Source organism: Poecilia reticulata, linkage group LG16 (genome assembly GCF_000633615.1).
Source record: "Poecilia reticulata strain Guanapo linkage group LG16, Guppy_female_1.0+MT, whole genome shotgun sequence".
Lineage (NCBI taxonomy): Eukaryota > Metazoa > Chordata > Actinopteri > Cyprinodontiformes > Poeciliidae > Poecilia > Poecilia reticulata.
Genome location: NC_024346.1, coordinates 20,537,832 through 20,559,254, shown reverse-complemented (window position 1 = coordinate 20,559,254; position 21,423 = coordinate 20,537,832). Strand labels below are relative to the sequence as shown.

The 21,423-nt window shown below is 40.8% G+C and overlaps 1 protein-coding gene across 1 annotated transcript; it reads right to left on the bottom strand.

The window, feature by feature from the left end:
• Positions 1-1,030: 1,030 nt before the first annotated feature.
• limd1a (LIM domains containing 1a) lies at positions 1,031-20,992 on the bottom strand. The gene is made up of 8 exons (XM_008432277.2): positions 19,329-20,992; positions 13,078-13,179; positions 8,740-8,807; positions 6,902-6,964; positions 6,389-6,519; positions 4,465-4,516; positions 3,604-3,672; positions 1,031-2,332 (listed from the first exon to the last, which is right to left on the bottom strand). The coding sequence occupies exons 1-8, from the start codon at positions 20,422-20,424 to the stop codon at positions 2,198-2,200; spliced, it is 1,716 nt and encodes a 571-aa protein (XP_008430499.1). The 5' UTR covers positions 20,425-20,992; the 3' UTR covers positions 1,031-2,197.
• Positions 20,993-21,423: the final 431 nt, after the last annotated feature.

Sequence of the window (21,423 nt, the reverse complement as noted above, 5' to 3'; positions counted from 1 at the left end):
CCTGCAGCATGAACTGACTGTGCATGAAAATTGAAGATAAACTCAAAAGGGAAACTAAAGCGTGACGCCACATCTGACTTCACTGGAAAAGTTAAAAGCTTCACCAGCTGAGATGGGAGAAACTCTAAAACGACTGTCGCCCCGGTTCTTCAACAGTCAAAGCTAACTGGAAAAGATAGGCAACTGGAAACCTCTCATCAAACCTCTACAAGAGTTTGACTCCACGGTCAAATTGAAGAACGTTTTCTGTCTTTTTGCCCATCAGACAAGACGCTGCGGACGGCACCAAACACCTCACACCACCACAAACACACAACTTACACACGTCCATCAGAATTTGTGACTGAACTTTAAGGAGATGTTCACAGCCGACAAAGCTTGAGAAGTTTAGCTATGAAGAATGAAGTAAAGCTGCAGCCTGACAGAGACCTCGGGTCAGACTCGCTGCTGTGATTTTAGCCAAAGGTGTATCTAACAAACACTGATTTGGAGGGGGTGAATATTTATGCAGTCACTTGTTTTATGCTAAATACTTTCCCTTAGTCGTCATTATTCTGTAGAAAACAATTTCCACTTAAAGAGTTTCTTGTATTTGTATTTATTTTTTAATGAAAAAGCCACATTTTGTTGATATGTAAAAACAACGTTGAAGGGTGTGAATAGGTTTTAAACTGTAATGGCTCCAGCAGAGTGACTGGCAATGTTAAAATCATAATATTACATCAATGCAATGTAATGTAAGTGGTGAAGCTCATGTGGTATGAACATCTGCAAGAAACTGACCCCAACCCTGAGAGCAGACTGAGAATCTGCTGCTCTTTACTGCAGGAAAGATTCTTCAGTCCTTTAGGTGAGGTTTTCTTCTCTGAATAATTTTGATCTCAAAAATGTCAGTACTATGGGAGGCTTTCGATGTATGTACACGGCGGGAAAGGAGAGGGGACTGATGATAAATGCTGCCATTATTTCTTCATCAGGTCAAAGCTCAAAGGTGATTTTAAAGGAAAGAGAAAAGCACACAGAAACAAAAGCAGGTCTATTAAAATTTATTAAATATCTTTACAATAATCACACAGCTCAAAGTCTCTGCTTGCTCTTCATCTTTTCCAACAGCCGGTTTAGACATGAAGTTTTTAAAAGACGAGCAACAAAAGTGTCAAGTTAGTAAAGTCAAATTATGGACAATAAAATGTATGAAGACAAAACCGTTTACTCTGCAAACCCAGCAAGCACGCATGTAGGATCAGGCTGCAGGCTGTGCAGAAGCTCAATAAATTCATTGTCTGTCTTATATCATCAAGCTATGTTGTATCAAAACAAACGAGGAAAAACAGACCAGAATATATGTATCTTAAAAAAATAAATACTAAGTTCTGCAAACCTAATGTTATATAGGAAATCAAAGAAAAACAATCAGTATTTACAACTGTGAGGGAAACACAGAAAAATAGAGGCAGCAGATATCTTAGAGATTCATTTTTCAGATTTAGGAAGAGAAGAGGATGTGCATTGATGTGAATTAAAAAGTCCTTAGAAGAGACTGGAGGTTAACGACCTTCTCTGACAGTAATGTGAGGTGGTTGTCTAGAAGTTGTTTGGTTTGCACATTATTTACATCAAGAAAATAAAAACTTTTGTTCTGCCAAGCAAAAACATGAAGAAACCGACGCAGAGACAAAAATAAAAATATTAAAAGAAGCTTATGACGGAAAAAAGAAAAACCTTTTTTTGATCAAAATCATAATTGTCAGTAATGTTTGATAGAATTCATGAATTTAGGTATCAAAACCTGTAAAAGGAAAACTTGTACCTGAATTAAACTGGAAGCTATGAAAGCTATAGAGGCACAATTGTGAGCCTGAAGGCATTCCAAATAGAAAATTAGTAGATCAGTAAATATTTACAAAGAAAAAGCAGCTGATCTCTCTTGAAAAATAATTAAATGGCAACACTTCTGCAAAGTCTGCAAGCTGTCTCTGCTTTCCAAGGAGAGCTTTGGTGTAATCAATATTTTATTACCGTTTCCTCCCTACATAAACGTATTTTCATTAATAATCTCATCCAAACACACAGCACAACTCAAGAGAGTGACATAATAAACCCATCAATTCTCTACAACAAGAATCGAACACATCCACTGCTGCTGCCAAGCTTCCTGTTCAGAACCACCAGGTGTCGCCCTCCTCCCACAGAGCTGTCAGTATGTGGAGGCAGGGACTGCGGGAGGACAGCCGGGCTTGATGTGCTTCAGGTGGCAGGAGTGGCAGAGGAGGTGGCCGTTCAGGGGGTAGCAGCGGTGACCCTCTTCATCGTTCAGCTCCATCTTGCAGTCCTGGTCAACGAATCAGAGTGAATCATCCTCTTACAATCAAAAGGATATCCAACTCTGCAATTTTACTTTCTCTTTAATTATTTGATTCAGTGCCTAAAAGAAAAGCATTCACAACCTGGGATGTTTAACCCTTTTGTGTTTACAAATCGGTTATGATCAACAAAACGTCATCAGCGTAGCTAACGGCGTCCTCTCTCTCTGGTCTCCCTATTGCTCAGGTTGTGAGGACAACCTGGTGGACCATATTCCATCCGTTTCTTTGTGGACTCCAGGGGATGTTCTGGCCCTTCAAGATTTTTTTGTAGCCATCCCCTGACCTATACTTTTCAACAAAAAAAAATTTTCTCTGATTTGCTTGGAGCGTTCCTTTGCCTTCATGCTGTAATTACAGCCAGGAATACTGATGAACCAGTGACTGGACCTTCCAGACTCGAGCACCTTTATACTGCAATGACAGATGTATAGTGAGACTACTAGCACCAATTGTCTGGACCTCTGCTGAATTAGGTCAGTCACGTTAAGCGGGGTGGATATTTATGCACTTACTTTATGTTAAATCTTTTCTTTTTCACATTTTGTAAAACTCAATTTTCACTTTGACAGTTTTATTTTTGTATTGTTTCTTAAAGTCAAATTTTGTGTATTGTGATTGATTTATAAAAGCACTTAAAAAGATAAAACTTCCAAGGGGACGAATACTTTTTACGTTTATTTTCTTCAACCATTTAGTGTGAAGAGCTGCATATAAAGATGAACGAAGCAAAGAGAAGGAACATTTGGTGAAGCCATCTGTTCACTTTTTGATGTTGAAGAATGCAGTGATTGAAGTTTTTAAGAGGTCACTGTTAAAACTCATCCCTCCGGCTTACAATAACAGACGAATTTGGTTGATTGCAAATATTTACGGCTGCTAAAAACGCAAAAAGTAATGGAGTGGAAACATAAGGAGATCAACAGAAACCACAGATTACCTGGTACCTGTGGTTTCTGACAAATCCCATCTCCAGCTATTTAAGAAAGACCACAGCTATATTACCCAGATTGTACTCTTGATAAAATCAGAGCGAAGCTGCTGTCAATCAGACTAGAGAAGGGGGGAAAAAATCTTCTACATACCTGCTTGACTCAGCACTGCATAATTATGAGGACTGTAATTAAGATTAGGGATCTACTCATTAAACTTTCTTTAATGAGCTGCTCAGACTCCAAAACTCAAAGTCACCAAGCGCACACTGTCAGGTGCAAAGCTTAATATCCAGTTTGTGACTCACCTCACAGTGGTAGCATTCTACATGGTAGTCTTTGTCCATGGATACGACTCGGATGGTTTCATCAGAGCCCTGAAAGGAAATCAGAGCCGAGCTCAGCAGAGGCAGCTGAAAGGTCTAGTTCCACTCTGCACTTTGATAAGAGGACACCAGCACTGGTTTTAGAGCAAATGTTGCTGCATTTTGTTCTGCTGTACCTTTCATTTGTACAGCTTCTGAAACATAAAGCCTATATTTTCATGATATATAACATATATTGTGCTTAACTGGTCAATTAAATATGCCCGTCCTCTGAAGATACAACTCTGATGTACTTTAAGGCAAATCAACACAGTATTACACCATGCTTCAGATCTTTTATAGTAATTTCAACTCAGTCGAGTTTATTATGAAGAGTGATCAGAAGAAAAGCAAATAATCCCCAGATTAATGAAAGTTAACTTATGGACAAAAGGCTTTTTAATAATAAGCTTTTTAACTCAGAGGTAAATGTTAACGAGGATGGATACACAGACATTACGATCGTTCTGCTTTAAATCAGGCTTTTAAACTATGTTTACCTCCAACAAAACGTGATGTCACTATTACTTTACATCAAAATGGCTTCTGAGGACAGGATATTACTGCTAAGTAAAACTGCACTCAAATTAAACAGTCATTAAATCATCAGGAACTCAAAGGAGAGAATGATCTTAAAGCATCGGCGTGTCAAAGAAATCCCAGTAACACAAACACCACTGTTTTCCTTTAACTCTGATGTAGAGTTTAAGGAAAACTACATTTCTGTCTTTCCCAAAACCTTTGGTTACAACTGTACAATTTAAACATCATAAAAAAAGAAAAAGGTGTGGAAAAACTGCTCACCTCTGAGGGCAGGATTGGCTGGTTACAGGCTGCACATTTAGGAGCTAGGACCCTGATGGAAAGAGAAACTTTGTTTTTTTAAATTGAAAATAAAAAAAAAGTAACTTTGGATCTTTTTCCAGCAATTTTCAAAAAAGGACTCCTGTTCATATTTTTGAATTCTTTAACTCATTGAACTCCAGGCATTTCTTCTCTGACTAGATTTAAAGATCCTAACACACAGAGCGACTTGCCGGCTTCGCAGATGTACTGGCAGGAAGAGTGGGAGAAATGAAAAGCCAATGAAATTCTCCACACATGACAGGATCTCCGAGGATACAACGAGGCTCAGTTCAGCGTGAGCGATCGTGGCTGCAAACAAACGCTCACTGTACACGTAATAAGGCTGATTCAATCAGGGAGGAGAGCATGTGGGAGCTGCCAACAGGCACGTGCTACATGGCGCTGGGCGAGCCGTCCACACAGAGCGCCAGCTGCAACCGGTGAGATATACTGAAAACTTTCGCTCATGATCAGAGAGGGAGAATTTTGTGTCCGTTTTCAGTTTTCTTGTGTTGTGAACACCTTCAGGGACAGAGAGAACTTTTATTTTTGGACAAATATCAGCTGCAGACCTGGATTTTTCTGCTTTTGGACCTGAGCAGCTGAGTCCGTGCTGCTCTTTACACCTAGAGCTGAACAGTGATCTTTTCTCCCCCTCTCGTTCTCATGTGTCTACCAAATGTGGCCTAGAGCACCCTCTGAGAGCTCCGTCGGGCCTTCACGGTCTCAGCCTTCACCGGCGGTATAATTATAACAAAGTTGACAGTTTGTGCTGGGACCCATGAGACCCCACATACTTGACACTGTGGCACATTTTAGTTATTCAGCCCAGAAAACTGAGGCCGGGCTCTCGTGCATCCAAGCTGCAGTGCAAAACTTTTCATTTCTGCTAAAAACATTTTCCACATTTTGTCACGTTACAACCGCATGCCTTACTGTATTTTATTAAAATTTTTATAACTGAGCAACAAAAATAATTGTGAAGAGAATGGAAGAATTATTTTTTAATAAAAATCTGAAAAGTGCGGTGTATTCAGCATCCCCCAAAGTCAATACTTTGCATATTCACTTTTTGCTGCTGCTACAGAGTTATGGTACATTTCTAACAATTTTTTCCAGACATTTGAAAAATAGCTCAAACTAATTAGCCTCCTTCGCTCCGCCTCAGTCATTTATTGGTTTTATTATGTACCGACTCACCATTTAGTGGTGGATATGTGAAACACAATTATATTTTTATATGATGTATACTTTGATCCGAGCCGTTCCAATATAGCTCTGTCCGTCTGTTTGGGGTGATCCTTCTCACAAGCCTAAAACTTTTAGCGCCTTTCTGGAGATTTTATTCCTTGAACATCTGTTATTTAGTTATCTCCATCAACTCTGAGCAGCTTCCCCATAATTGGTGAAGAATAGGGTTTCCAAACTCACGACTGACCCTCCCTCCCAACTGCCCAGGCAGTCATTTTAGGATGTATTATTTCCATTTGTGGTTAATGCATTGACCAGAGCTCAGTGGGATCTTCAAATCTTCAGATATTGATTATAACCTCAACCTGCTTTAAACTCCCTGACCTTTCTGAGTGTTTTATTGCTTTTCACAATGGCATTTGTTTACTAAACGGCTGGGTTTCAACTGGACTTCTGCTTCACACAGATGAGCTATTTATTAAATAGAAAACTTCTGTAAAGGTCAAGCAGGGAATAATTTCTTTTTTTTTTTTTATAAATTATTTTGCAGCCCAACATTTGTTTTCCTCGCATTTTACAGTCCTGTTGCTTTGTGTTAATCTACCTATAAATCTGAATAAAATACACAAAAGCTTGTGGCTGCAATGCGATGAAATGTAGTAAAATTTAAAGTATGCGACTATTTGTTCACCTGTGGTAGTCCTTGACACAGTAGATCTTGTTTTCCGTGTCCACAGTGAAGGGAACTCCATCGAGGCTCTCGTTGCAGATCACACAGCGGAAACAGCCGGGGTGGTACGACTTCCCCAGAGCCTGCAGGATCTGCAGACGGAATCAGATTAAGGACATTAAAACGCTTCTGTCCACATCTTACACCTTTCTGTCAAACTGATTGATTAGTTCGTGAAACTAGCTTGGCGTCAAAAAACGGTACTGTTGAATTGTACCACTATTTTTTTGTGTGATTGTCCTTAACAGAATAAATTCAAGCTAAACCGTCTTAATAGATAAAGAAATCACACAGGCTATTTTTAAAGAAATACACAGTATTTGCATAATACTGCTGGCGCAGACTGTGCAACCTGTCCACACAGGTTTTACATACACAAGTGCACACATACACAAGGGAAAACACATCAGAAGTTTCTGTCTGGTTCTGAGTCACACACCCAGTCGGCCAAAGAGAGGAGAAACAGACACTTACCATGTCCATGATCAGATGTCCACATGCGTTACACTTATCAGCAGACTGCTGGAAACCAGAGTACTGCAAGGGGGGGGAAAACAAGATGAAATGTTCCTTTGAATTTGGTGGCAGAGAATGAGATTTCAGTCTGTTTTAGTCTGAGATCTGATCAACCACATGCTGCCTGTGCGCCTCCGCCTGTTAAAATAAACTATTGCTTTGAACAGCTGGAAAGCATTCAACCAGAATATCATCTCTAAACACTTTTGCTCCTTTTGCATGAAATCCTGCATCAGTGAAGGGTGGCTTGTAGGTGGTCAGCCTGTGATCCTGATGAGTAGATAAAGCGTATCTGAATGGGATGGTACTAGCTAAAGTCATATTGTTTTTCATTATTATTATAAAAAGCCCAGGTTGCTTTAATGATGGCTTCCAGCTCATCTGCATTCTTGGATCATGTGTCCCTCTTCCTCTTGACAACACTGCACATATTTTCTGCAGGCTTGATGTCAGGCAAGTTTGCTGGCCAATCAAGAGAAGTGATAGAGTGATTATTGAACAAAGTATTGGCACTTTCGCCTGCAGATGGTTGCCACGTCCTGCTGAAAAATAAAATCAGCATTTCTATGAAAATTGTCATCAGAAGAAATCATGAAGTGCTCAGTAATTTACTGGTAGATGGATGCGCCGATTTGGACTTAATAAGACATGATGGACATCAGCAACACTAGCAGATGACTTAGTAAGTAAATTTTATTTATAAAGCACTTTTCACAGGCAGAAAAATCACAAAGCACTGTACAATAGAAATCGACCTTAAAAACATACAAAACATAACACCAACATAAGAAACACAATAAAATCAGGAGATAAAAGCCTCTTGGCTCCCGAAACCATCACTGACTGCAGAAATACACCCTGGAGGTTCAAGCAGCTTGGAACTCGTACTCCTCCACTCTTCCTCCAGGCTCAGATTGGTTTACAATGACATGGAAAATTGCAATTTCCATGTCATTTGTAATCCAGTACAAAATGGGAAAAAAAGGAAAGATTTTGACTAAGAAAAGGGACCAGCCTTTTTCTCCTCAGTCAAGATCATATGTTATATTTGGATCTGGTTTAGAAGTGGCTTAACTCAAGGAATGTGTGTGTGCTGGCTTTTAAATCACAGACTATAGCCAGAGTAGAAACCTTCTGATTCTTTCTTCTGCCACATTTTTTCCTTCCACTTAACTTCCTATTAGTAAACAGATCAGCAGTAAAAAGTCTTTTTACATGTTTTTTTTTTCCAATCAGAAAACCTAATATCTTATTAAACTGAATTTGAGGTTTTCGAAAGCTATAAGCCCTAATTATGTAAACTAACCTAAATTAAACTAACAAATCACCCTACCTGTTATCATTACATCTCATACAGATTTTTAATTTTTTGTAATTCAATTACTGAAATAAATAATTTTGGTCATACTTTATGATTTATCGGGAGCCATCGTTTCATAACAACAACCTCAACTTTTGGAAGTTGTCTTGTTTTTAATGTAATCCTCTCTGAGGTTTTAGCAAAGTGCTTGTTGTCATATTTGACCGGTGAAAATGGCCCGACTGCCCTCTAATCCATAAAGCAAAGCTAAACAGCTTCTCAAGTTACCGACCTCCTTCCAGCTGCGACCACAAGAGCAAACTGACATGAAGCCGCCGCATTAGGCGCAAACAGGTCACAGGGTCAGAGTTGGAAGGTCATGCCTTTATTGTTAGTGGACGCAGCACCCCACAAGGTCTTCTTGTTAACCTCCCTCAAAAAGAACACACACACTAATAGAGGGTCTGAGAATATTGATTGTATATTGATCACCTACCAGGAAGTCCTCTTCACAGAAAACCTTCCCTCCAACGTAGTAGAAAGCCTTCCCTCTTAGCCTTCGACCTGGAAAAACAAGAAAAAAAAAATGTTTATCGCCATAAGATTACCTAAAACCTTTTTGTCACCTGTGGAAACACATGTTTAATTCATCATAAAGATATGAGGAGAAAGTAAATTAAAGCAGACTAAGAAACAGAAAAGTCGACGTCAAGATGTCAGAGTGGAAAATCCCACATGAGCTACGATCCGAATCTGAAATTTTTTATTTTTTTAAAATAGTTCCAGGACTTCGGCACAGGGAGCTTGGTGATTAATTATAGCCATTGGAAGGTAATGGGCCCTCTTGTAATATTCACCATATCCAAGGAGATAAATCAAAGGGTGGGGATTTATGATGTGATGGAGTCTTCGTTTAATACTGCTTTAATACTGCGGGGGAGGAGAGGGGGACGCGGGACAGCCTGCCGCAGGCGGGACGAGAAATGCATCTGGATCGAACACATGCGTGGAAAAAACTGATTGCGTCCAATTACCAGACAGGTGCAAGAGATTAAGCACTCTGCTCTGTTTGATTTCACAGCGAGAACGGGCCAAAGCCCACAAAAACTCCCCTCTTTGTTCTGTTCCAGTGTCGTTCCACATGGTTGGTAGGTTTCCTGTCTGTCTGTGTATGGTCTGAATCTCACTTCTTATATCAATACACACACACACACACGCACACACACACACACACATTTGCAAAATCACTTGCAAGGAGTGATCCATCCATCTACCAGAATGACTCTTTCTTGCTTACTTCACATAGCTATTCTTGACCAGGTCCCACAGGAAGAGGGAACATTCCTCAAATTTTCTGAGTGAAGTGGAGTGGGGTGGGGTAGGTGGGGTCAGTGGGGGGTGTTGGGAGGAGACGACAGGAGAACCCTTCTTTCCTGCTGTTTACCTGATTATCTGGATACACACGACTTCTTCCAGACTGACAGATTTATCACAATTAACTTGCAAAGTAGCAAGTTAATTGCTACTTTGCAGGAGAGGATGAACGAGAGACATGGAGTTGGTGACGTCCAAGGTCAGCAGCTGAATGTTCAAAGACGGGCTGAATCCCGACTCATTTTCGGTCAAAAATATGGCTCAACATGTCAGTTTAAATCACCAGTTCTGCCTGTTTCACCAGCTGCTTCAGGCTGATCTGAGTATTATTATTATTATTTAATACTAATTTATTTCATTCAAATATTTTTTAAGTGTTCAATTATTTACATGAGCTGACTTAATGGGAATAAGACATAACTACATTGTGTCATTCAGGTCATTTTTCAAGGTGTAAAACTCGGGTAACTACTGACCAATGTCTCAGACCAAAGTCCTCTGTTAAAGTCAGTTTGGATAAGGGGAATGGAAGTAAGCTCTGGGTCTTTCTCTTCTTCAAATTCCTGTCTCTTTATTTTTTTTACCCCAGCGAGTTAAAGAAGGAAAACTCCAAGCTTTTTTGAAAAGATAAGGGCTTAATTAAAGTCAGGCGTCAGGACTGATGGCTTGAAAAGCAGCAGAAAGGACTATGACTGTAGTTCTTTCATAAAAATGTAAAACACCTGTGGGACAGAACAAATCACAAAGCCATTTTTCTAATTAAAACCATTCCGTTAGCCCTCAAGACTAATCCCATTTATGAAAAACGACATAATCAATTCAAAGTGACCGTGGGATGCCTCGAGCCGTCGCCCTGGTCCTCCCTCTTTCCCCTCGGCTAATTACTCAACTGAGACACCCCCCTCTCCCCAAAATAAAAGGTCTTACAGCTGAGATTCAGCCTTGCTCTCAATCATTCTCTTTTCTGGTAGAGACACTAATTTGTAGAAAACTGACCAAGAGGAATATTTGGAGGCCTTGGTGGGAGTGTGAATGAGACTGGTGGTCAGAGCAGTCGGTTTTCTGTGTATCGAATTTCAGAGTTTGTTTTCAGAGAGGACAGGGCTCAGCCTCTAACTGTGGCTGATTCTACCTCTTATTATCCACCCTGCAGCAAAGTGCAGCATCAGCTCTGGATAGTAATCAAAGAGAAATCAGCTGGTGACCAGAATCAGTTCTTTGATCATCCCCTCCCGATGACCGGCTGGACAGAAACTCTCAAATCCGATCTTTGTCCAGGTAAGAAACACAGGTTTTGCAGATCACAAAACGGGTTTGAACGATTCGGCTAATAGCGTAGAATAATTAAGTCCAGGTTTGCCCTTCAGCCATTTCCTGAATAGGAAGCTACAATCAGAAGCCAACTTCAGCTTTGTTTCACTGCCAAGGAAAATAGATGGCGCTCCTGTACTGGCCGCTTTGCAAACGTCAGCCAATAGTGTGTCAAGTAGCATTATGGCAAGGTATTTCAGCTTCTCAAGATGAATTTTCTTTTGAATATTTTGGACATGTTCCATAAAAACAAAGAAATCCGTGAAGAGGCGGGTCTTCTGCAAATAATTTGGAGTCACATACTATAGAAAAGTCTGCAAATACCGAGCCACAAGCTGGCAGGGCTCGACTGTACCATCATTTTACTGCACTGTAAAGCTGCAGAGTTTTTGTCCATGTAGATGGCTGCTAATTTGTTCACTTCAATAAAATATTGGGTTGTGACTTGATTTTTACTTTGTAATATTTTAAAATGGCTCAGGTAGCCATTTAAAGCACATTTAAGCGCATGTTGAAACTTCCTTTATTAAAATTTCAAATGTGGAAAAGAACACAACAGTAGAAGAAAATCCTGTTAGGAATATTCATAGCTAAAATGAATAATAAATGACCGCTAATGAAAACAAGAGCAAAGTTCCTTAAAGAAAAAACAAAACAAAAACTAATGCTCCTAAAATCAGTGCTGGCACATTCAAGGTTCACAAAAGCCAGAGATGTGAAATCTTCGACAAAAATCTCTACCAGAAATGCTGGAGTTTCCTTTATTGTTCATGGCTGTGCGTGGTGTGATGCATGCTCCAGCTGAATGGCCCCCCTGTCCACACACTGTCCTCCATCTATTTACACTTTGTTGGACCTACATGGGCCCCTACTCCTGCATTCCTCTCTGGACGAGATGTTTTTTTTCCCCGTGGCCACTTAAAGCGAGCACAACCCTAGTGCCCCCACATGCAGCGAGCTATGAGAGGTATGTAGTGTGTAAACTACCCCCCCTCCCCCCTCCTACCCCACCTAATGTCAGACATCAGCCTCAATCTGAGCCACAATGCCTCCGTTCTCTTTTATCTACCGTCTCATACGCAGGACAGAGAAGCTGGGGAAAACAAGAGATGTTTATCACATGTTTCAGAGCATAACCATCCGAGGTCAAAGGAGCTGGAGAACAATGAGCCTCAGCGGGGGTTCGCCAAAACAGTGGCACAAATACTCGGCATACCCATGAGCTGATAACTGGAGCGGAGATTTTAATTTGCCGTCGTGAGGAGCCAGGTCGTATTTCAGTCATTCTGTTCTAGGCATGAAGATTCTGGTCAAGAGAAATATTTTTGATTGGGATAATATCTAATACGAAGCATGAATTTAAAAATGAGCTAAAATGAGAAGACACCAATACACGGTTTTTGTTGCACTTCATAACTATGCAGCACTTACTGTTGTTCTATTGCACAAATTGCCAATAAATACCACAAAGTTTATCGATGTGGCCTCAAAAAGTTCAAGTATTAATACATTTGCAAGACAGTCATATACATTTTTTTTTTCTTCAAAAGACCTTCTTCTTGCAATGTTTTTCAGTCCAGGGAGGGAGTGCACAGAAACTTAGTGAGAATAGAGCAAAAATATAAAGAAAAACATTTCACTGGAGAATTTCTGATCAAGACTATTAGAAAATTAAAATTTCAAAGTAATTACAAATGTAAGCACACCATGTATGAGGGGAATGTCGTGTTACTTTTCTAGAAGCGACAAGTGGTCTCAAGGTTTCTGAGTAGTAGCGAAGATATTTGTCAATCGGCGACTTTCAGCGTGAAGTTCTGAATCTTTTCATCCAAAAAGAAAAAGGTATTCAATTGACAGGTTGATAAATTGGGCAGGTAAATAGTTCAACTCTGTCTTTGTGTGGGCTCAAAGATAGACCGGCACACCCGCAAACCAAACACCAGCAATACATGATAGTAATCCCTCCATAATTGTGTGCATTTACGAAGGGAAGGAAACGACCGAGGAAGGTGCCACTTTCTTTCACAGATACAGGAGCTCAGTAGCCTGTTATTAAGGAGTCATAAGCTCTATGTATGGGGCCAAAAGGGTTTAAGTGAGAAGACAAAATCTCAGTGAAGGCATGGTGTGTGTAGGTGTATGTACTTACTGCAGGCACTGCAGGTGAAGCAGGTGTCGTGGTAGAGGCTACCCATAGCCTGGCAGGCCTGGTTAGCTCCATAAACCGCCTTGTTACACTTCACGCAAAGCCCTGGAACAAAAAACAGTGACATGGAGAGGGGCTTCACTACGTATTTACATGAAAATACAACTATATATACACAAACAGTAAGAAAATAAAAATAAAATGGTATCCTAAAACAAACACAATACACCACAGAATTAACTTATCCAGACAAAAGTCAGGAAGTTGATTTAGTAAAAAGGGAAATATTTCCCAGTCTGTTTGCTTGACTTGGCTCTGAAACCTGGACTTGTGTTAATAAAAGGAGTTGATAAAAATCAAAGTGTGCCTACTCTCAAAACACACTGTTTGGCTGGCTCAACATAAAGACACTGGAGTGGAGCCTGTTTAATGATCAGACGGACACTCAAGCCAAAGTATAGACAATCAAATGTGTAGATAAAGTAAGCCACATGTGGATGTTGAGAGCAATAAGACCAATATAGCAGAGATGCTCCTTCGTCGAAGAAAAAACATCCCTCTTTTGACACAGAGTTTATATCCTAACCATGTTTTATTTTCATCTAAATATTACCTATTTGGTAATATCTACACAGGAAGTCATACAATGATAAAAGACAGGCAACAAAAGGTGAAAGAGAGGTAAAACCTGGATTTAGAACAGGTCTTGATACATCAGCATTCAACACCAGAACCACAACAATCAAGTCAAAACAAGTGAGTCTTACTTTGGTCTGTCAAGGCAGGAAAAACAATAATCATACATAATCAGAAGAATCTTTTGATCAGTTGTTCTTGCTCAACCTTCTCTTAGCTTAGAGGACAAACTGGGTTATTAGTAGAGGTACACAACACATTCAATCATATCAATGTGTGCTAAGTCGTAGCTCCAAATGACTGCCTGTCTTGTATGTCCTTAGTAACCAATATTTATATAAAGAAAGGGTTAGCGATACGCTTCTCACATTTTGCAGATCCTGGCCACCAGATGTGGGGATTTGTCTGAGTGAACCTTTGGTTCTACAAAGACATTTTCAACGGTCAGAAACAGTTCTAATACGTAAAAGATCACATCTGCACTTTCCTGCTCTATATTTATGCCTCTGAGCATCCACTACACAACCTGAGAACCAATACGATGACAGCTTATCACCACTAAGACGCAGTCAGATGGGTGTCAAATCAATCAGCTATGTTATGGCTATATGGCCTTCCAGTCATCAACCACGAACTCAGCACAGGGGCTTACGGCACTGATGGAGGATGAAACCTTGAGACCTCGAGTTTCCCTGTTAGTTTAAGATTGTACGCGCAAGGGCACAGAGTTATTTGTGTGTGTGGTTTTATTTTTTATAGAAAAACTCCTGAGGGACTCTGAATTGGAGCCCAGCAGAGGAGGTCCGCCCAACTCTGCTCCTCCTAAATCACTGACAAAGACCCTTCTGTTTCCACTGTATCCAACAAACATCACATGGCTGACTCCTTCAAAAAAACAGTTTCACTTAATAACGCTGCTGAGCCAATTTTCTTCTATAATTTCGTCAAAATTTTGGTAGAAATTAGAGAATCATTTCAACAACAACAAAAAATTAATCTAGGGCTCCAATGGCTGGAGAGGAGATTTAGAGATAACAGAAGGATATTATTAGAAAGTAAAAGAATGCAGCACTTATGTAAGCCATTTGGTTTACTTGCATAGTTATAGAATCAACTACTAAAATAAGCAAGTCTGGTCATTTAAATCCCTTTTTCTAAAAGCCCCAATCAGATAAGAAAACACATTTAGGACATTTAACATGTTTTTGTTTAATATTTGCCTCTGAACAAAAATATACATTTCATTATCTTTTTTTATGTCTGATTAGAAAGATACACTTAAAGTCAAAATTGTTTTTTTTTTGTGTTTTTTTTTATGCATTAAAATTCCTGTCTCTGCATCAACCTTGTTGCTGCTTGGGTCATTTACAAGCCTGCCTTTTAAATGGACTGCCTGGGTTAAACCTTGGGGGAAGGGAAGCAAAACACACAGCCGTACTTCTCATTCTACCTTCCTCACCTTTTCCAGCTGTCAAAACTCTCGATAGACGGCTGCTTACTGCCAAATATTCCACTGACAGGAAAAAAAAATGTTTTAAACAGCTATTCATCCCATGGATTTCTCTTGAAAGTCTCTAACAGAATAACCAGACCAGAAAAATCATTTTTAGATGAAGTCTTACTCTGAGGTCAAACTTTAAATAATCAGCAAAAGATTTCCACTCTTTCTGGTGCTTTAAGCTCAATAAATACATGTCTTCGACCTTTGCTATAGCTAATTACTTTTCCATGAAGTTTCTATGGGAATACGGAGTCAGGGTGTCTGTGACTCACACTGCTGGGACTCAAAAGCCGTGTATGGAGAAGCCAATTACAGCCAGCAGCTTGTCCATGTGTGAAAACTGGTGGTGTAGTGCGCCCGTACTGTACATACCCACACATTTATTAGTTAATGACAAGAAACAATTCTACGGTGCAGCAGCATAATCTCACACTGAAAAAACAAAAAATTTAACCTTCAATTTGAGAACATAATGGGGGAAGCATCCAATGTTGAAATAAAAAAAAGTAACATAATCACATGGTTTTTTTATTTTTATTTAAAACTTCATTAAATCAGAGTTTCTATGAGATTTTATTTAGTAATCCACGCCAATTTGTTATTTGGGAGTGATACCAGAAAAGAGCTTTTCCTGTCCAACCATCACAACCATAAACATGTGTAGTTTACTCCACTCTACTGGGACTTCCATTGAAATATGCATTTTGTACAGATGGCAGACGTAACCTTTGGCAACAAGCTCCTGGTGGGATCGGTGTGGAAAAAAAGGGGAGAACATATGGGAAAACGTCTCGTTAAGTACAGTGGAGGATCTGTGACGCTACTGCCCGTTTGTCTAACAAAAGCCTTGGGAACTCTAATAGAGCGTTTATTACTTAAATAAAATTTTGCGTTTTATCTGGATGATGCGAAGAGATCAAAAATGAACTTCTGAATACCGCAAACTTGTGAATTAACATAGAAGACAAGTTAATATTTTTGTACATTCATAAGGGTGAGATTAGAGTTATTTATTTCAGGGTTTTTACATATCTTCACTAGAATTAGAATATGTCTGTAGCAATTTTAATGCTGATAGTTGCAAAAGAGTCAACTTATACCCAATACATTGGGCAACATTTGCATATCACTTGATAACTGAAAGTGGGAATCCACTTTCAATCATGTAAAATATGCAGTAATGTTTCATTCATGGATTCATTCCCTAACTTTCACCAGTGCGCACAGTGCGACTAAACTCTGAGCTGACACAGGATATTACATTCGGTCAGCTTCCGCAGGCCATATATTCACAAAGACGCTCACATGCGCATGAAGGGCTATCACACACTCACACACACAGGACTGAGACTCCAAAAGGCCTGCCAGAGAAGAAGCCAAAAAATCCCTGGGAAGAGTTAATATGGTGCTTTTTGACTCCACAGCCAGATGGGATGAATTAATCCGTCATCTTAACACAACATTAAACCCTCCAGTGATTTTGTGTGTGTGTGTGTGTGTGTGTGTGTGTGTGTGTGTGTGCGTGCGTGCGTGCGTGCGTGCGTGCGTGCGTGCGTGCGTGTGCGTGTATGTGTAAAACTCTGGTCCCACCACTTCTCCCCATCTTGGATGAACTTGCCTGTAAATCTAGCATTCTTTTATTCCCTTGGGGCCAAATACAAAAGACACATCCACAAACTTTGCCCCCAATGCTCTCCAACTGTCCACTCATCCATTCATCTGCACACCAGGCACCCCAGAACTTGTCTGGGTACCACCACACCTCCCTTTAGTGTCTAAAAGCCTCATTTTAAAAATTCCTGCAGACATTCCTTCGTGTTTCCCCAGTGCAGCCATTTGGCACCGAACACCATTTCCCAGAACCTACATCTGCAGTTATGCCGATCGGCAAAGAGTAGTCATGGGAAATGTGATGCATCTGCCTTCAGGACACTGCTTGGTGAAAGTTTCACCGGTAAAGACTTTTACTAAAAAGAAAAAAAAAGTAATTTAACAACCTACAGCTGCAGATGTGCTACTGCAGTACGGATCAAAAATATACACAATGTGTTTAAAGGTAGGAGAAATGGCATTTTCTTGTACATTTTCCTCACGGAATTAGGAGGATATTTTATGACGACAAGAAAAAAGGCCTCCACACTGTTTTTTTTTTTTTGTTTTTTTAATCTAGCATGAATGCATGACTCAGAATGAGCCACAGTGTGGTGGGAAACTCCAAATAGGAACAACTGCATGTGTGGGCTGTGTGGGATTGAGCATGTAGAACTGTGTATTTATATACACATTTAGTGTATTACTTATAATCTACACATTTCCTGGCTGCACATGGGTCCTGTACTGTCCCACACGTCTGTAACGTTCACGTCAGGAGGATATTTACGAGCCGTGTCGTGACAGTCCCATGCGCTGCAACTTCTTCCCTTACACACCACCACGGGGGGGGGGGAGGCGAAGAAGGACTGTGAATTGCAATCGTGACATTCCAGCAGGAAATTCCTCTTGGACGGAGGAAACCGTGATCGCTTTGCAGGGCTGCTTCATAGCGAATGCATCACCTTTCATTTACTATCCGTTATAGAACACTGTTGAAGTACGGCACACTTATTTTACATTTTATCTTTTCTTCTATCTCTTTCTGCAGATTAGAGCTTACAAACTAATCTTATGAAGGATATCCTTCTGAAAGACCAACTACAGCGTCCAAAGTCATTTATACTTCCTTGAACATTTGCACAAACTAAACTGATAAGAAGGGCAATGAGAGGGTTAATCAGAGAAGCAGCCAAGAGCTCGTAGGAGCTCTGGAGGAGCTGCAGACATCCACAGCTGGGAGAATCTGTTGACACAGTCACACACTGCAGAAATCTCATCTTTGTGGAAAATTGACAAGAAGAAACACGAACGTTGGAAAAAGCTAAACGAAGTCTCGTTTTACAGACTTCTTTGTCTGGACGCAGCAAACATGATCATCGAATGAAACCACAACAAAGCTTTTTGGTCAATATGCAAATTGTTACATGTGGTGGGAAAAACTAAGAGTTAATTGAGATGATTGATAATGTTGAATCTGAGTAACATCTAAAACTAAGACTGAGGTTGTCCATCCTTGTCTTAGATTAAACACATTTATGTGCTAGAATGGTCCAGTCAAAGTCCAGTTCTTAATCCAGTTGAGAATCTGGTGATATTCAGAGACTTTTCATTCAATCTAACAGAGACTGAGCTATGAGAAGGTGCAATGACTGCACTGCTGGAAGACTGCTGGAAGAGACAAATCCCAAAAGACATGCAGATGTGTTTGGAGTAAAATAAGGTTTTTACATGATATTAATTCAAAGTGGCTGATCAAACGCACACCACAGACACCACAAAAATATCAAAAATCTTCCGTATCATAAATATGTGCAACCTTTTGTTTCTCCATCGCATGAAGTCCCAAAGCATTGCAGGTCGTGTCTGTAAAATGACAGAATGTGGTAAAACTTCTACAGGTTTGCCAAACTTTTGCGAGGCACTGTGACATTTCTCTGCACCCTCGGCAACAATGGTGGAACTCAACACTCAAGCAGGTATTAAAACGCTCAGTTTGGGAGAATTGAAAAATGTGCAAGCACAGGTCTATGGAAGTCATTAGCTAAAAACAGTGGAGGCCATTGTCAGTCAAAGTAAACACTGGGAAAAACATGATAACACGCAAGCTCAAACACTGCAGTGTAGATATTTGTATGCAGGAGCTCTAATTGCTGTGTTACTATCCTTGTGTCAACGATGATAAAGTGATCTCTGGGAAGAGACAATAAGAAAGCATACATCTGCCTGGCTTTGGCCATTTTTTACCGCCTGAAGGCTTTGTTTGGAGAAGACAAAGAAGGATTATTGTCTAACAGACTAAAATAAAAATTGTTCTGCAAGATAAGTTCAAGAATTTATCAGTAAAAACATAGGACATTGTGAAAACATACAGGACATTTGTTTATGTGTGAGATGTGGCAGTCAGTGTGCATAATATAAAATCAAAAACAAATGGGTTTGTGTCCATGAGCGTGAGTGGGTGCTTTCGTCATTCAGATAGTGATAAACTGACAGAAACCCCCTTGTTGGTGTCGGCTAGTCTTACCAAAGTAGTCTGATTTTGGCTGGGCATCCATCTCTTTTTCCAGTTGTTTCGTAAGTGCCTCTAGTTTGATTTCAGCTGCAGAGGGCCCCTGCTCCAGCGGTTGAACGGGCTGAGCAGTAGAAGATATCTGGACAGGTTTAGGGGAGGACGGACCTCCAGGACCATCACCGATAACCTGCATGGCCTGTACGCCACCAGGCATTTGGCTCCAAGCTGGAAGCTGGTTCTTAGAGGCACATGGGGCTGCAGAGGTCACCTGGGCTTTAGGCTGAGGCATTTCTGGGGCAAAGGAAGTGACTGGAGGACCATTGTGGTTAACAGATTGTAAGTAATGACTCACAGGCTGCTGCACATGACAGTCAGCATCACCTGTGAAGGCGGTCAAAGGAAAGGCAGGGATGCCCTCTGATGATGGAGCACCGATGGGCTCTCCAGTCCAAACCCTGGCTGTCCCAGCAGAGCACAGTGGACTCTGATTGGTTGCTTGTGAAGGACTGACAGTGGAAGATGTGTGAAGGCGCTGAGGCTGATGGTGGGATGTACTGCTGCTCCCTGAGAGAGTGGGGGGCAGCTTGCCCTCTCTGGATGGGGAGACAGGGTGCAGAGCACTGGTAGCTGGACTTCCACAACTTGGCATGGAAGAGTTACTGTGATGGGAGGAATGTGGCTCTAAGCGCTCGTTGTTATCATAATTGCTTCCGTAGCCGTGCGCCCTGCTGGCTGGAGCTTCAGCCTGAACACACTGGTTCACCGGCGAGGCGCTCGGCACCGGGCCCGATAGGATCGGGGGTTTCGCCGCCGCTTCCCCCGGCTGCCTGTAGCTGTTGATCGGCGGTCTGTCCTTGGTGTAATGAGCGCCGCCGTGGTGACCTCCGTTCATTTTAATCACCTGGTTGCTTTTTGCCATCTCCTCCTGCTGTTTCTGCATGTGTATTTTGGTCATTTTGGAGGCAAAAACCCTCCTAGTCTCTTCAAAGTCCGGGTTATTTCCCGCATCTCTCCTCATTCGAAACAAGCCATCTCTGGATGCTTCATACATGTTTAAGTCTTCGATAAACTTACTCGCTTCGAGTCCCAAATCCTCGTATTTATCCATTTTGTGTAAGAAAACCGAACCGCCTGCTGTGATAAAGTTACAAGAAGTTATATATGAATCAAAAACGTCCGTAGGAAGAGTGATACCTCCAGAGTTTGAAGTCTTGACACACAGAGAGAGAAAAATCCCAACCAGAACAAAGTCCAAACTACTTTAAATGAATCCCAACCTCGTTGTATTTCTAACTGAATCATCCGCGGGAAGAAAAGAGAAAAAGTTTCCCCCGGTGAATCCGGCAGTTCAGCCTCGTAGAAGCCGCCGTCTGTCTGACTGAACAGCCGAGCAGATCCCGGATCAGATACTCTGACTGGACAGGACGACCCCTCAGCCGTTTGCCCCCTCCTTCTCCGCCTCAACCTCCTCCTCCGGTTTCACGGTCCCAGCGGGAAACATTCAGACAAAACTTTTGTCCTCTGCGCTTCAAACGAAGAAAAAAAAAAGAAAAAAAGTCCACCACGTTTGTTAAAGACAAATAAACACTTGGTTAAGGTCAGGGCGGTTAACGGATAGGACTCGTTAGCCGCTGTTACCGCTGTTGAAAGGAGCCATACGTGGCCACCGGACGACAGTTAGGACACAAAGCCAGAACTGTGTTTTTAAAGGCGCAGTACTTGCATTAAACACGACATAAAAAATATCACTTTCCTTATCTGTCCTAACCGAATTAGCCTTACCGACAGACAAAAAGTCACCACGTAACTAAAAAAATGCCTTCATTTTTTTTTCTTAAAGTTTCCCCAATGTAAGAATGTGTTGTGCTTATGTATTCAGTCGCCTGACACCCCTAAATAAAATTCAGGGCTTCACTTGCTTTCAGAAATCACGTCATAACCTTGTAATTAGAGTCCATCTCCTCGCAGAAGTTTGTTAAAACATTAATGAACTAACAATACAAAGATATGATCACACTAAAAAGTTTTAGGGATGAAGTTATAACCCAAGTACCTTTACGTTACCTCGGGATACTGTTTTATAACCTAAAGGCACTTTAGGTTATAT

Bases quoted from the DNA above. Each gene is read 5' to 3' on its own strand.
- limd1a (XM_008432277.2), bottom strand. From the start codon at position 20,424: ATGGATAAATACGAGGATTTGGGACTCGAAGCGAGTAAGTTTATCGAA. The intron at 13,180-19,328 runs GTAAGACTAGCC...TTTTTGTTCCAG, and splicing joins GCCAAAATCAGACTACTTTG to GGCTTTGCGTGAAGTGTAAC. The intron at 6,965-8,739 runs GTAGGTGATCAA...CCCCCCTTGCAG, and splicing joins TCTGTGAAGAGGACTTCCTG to TACTCTGGTTTCCAGCAGTC.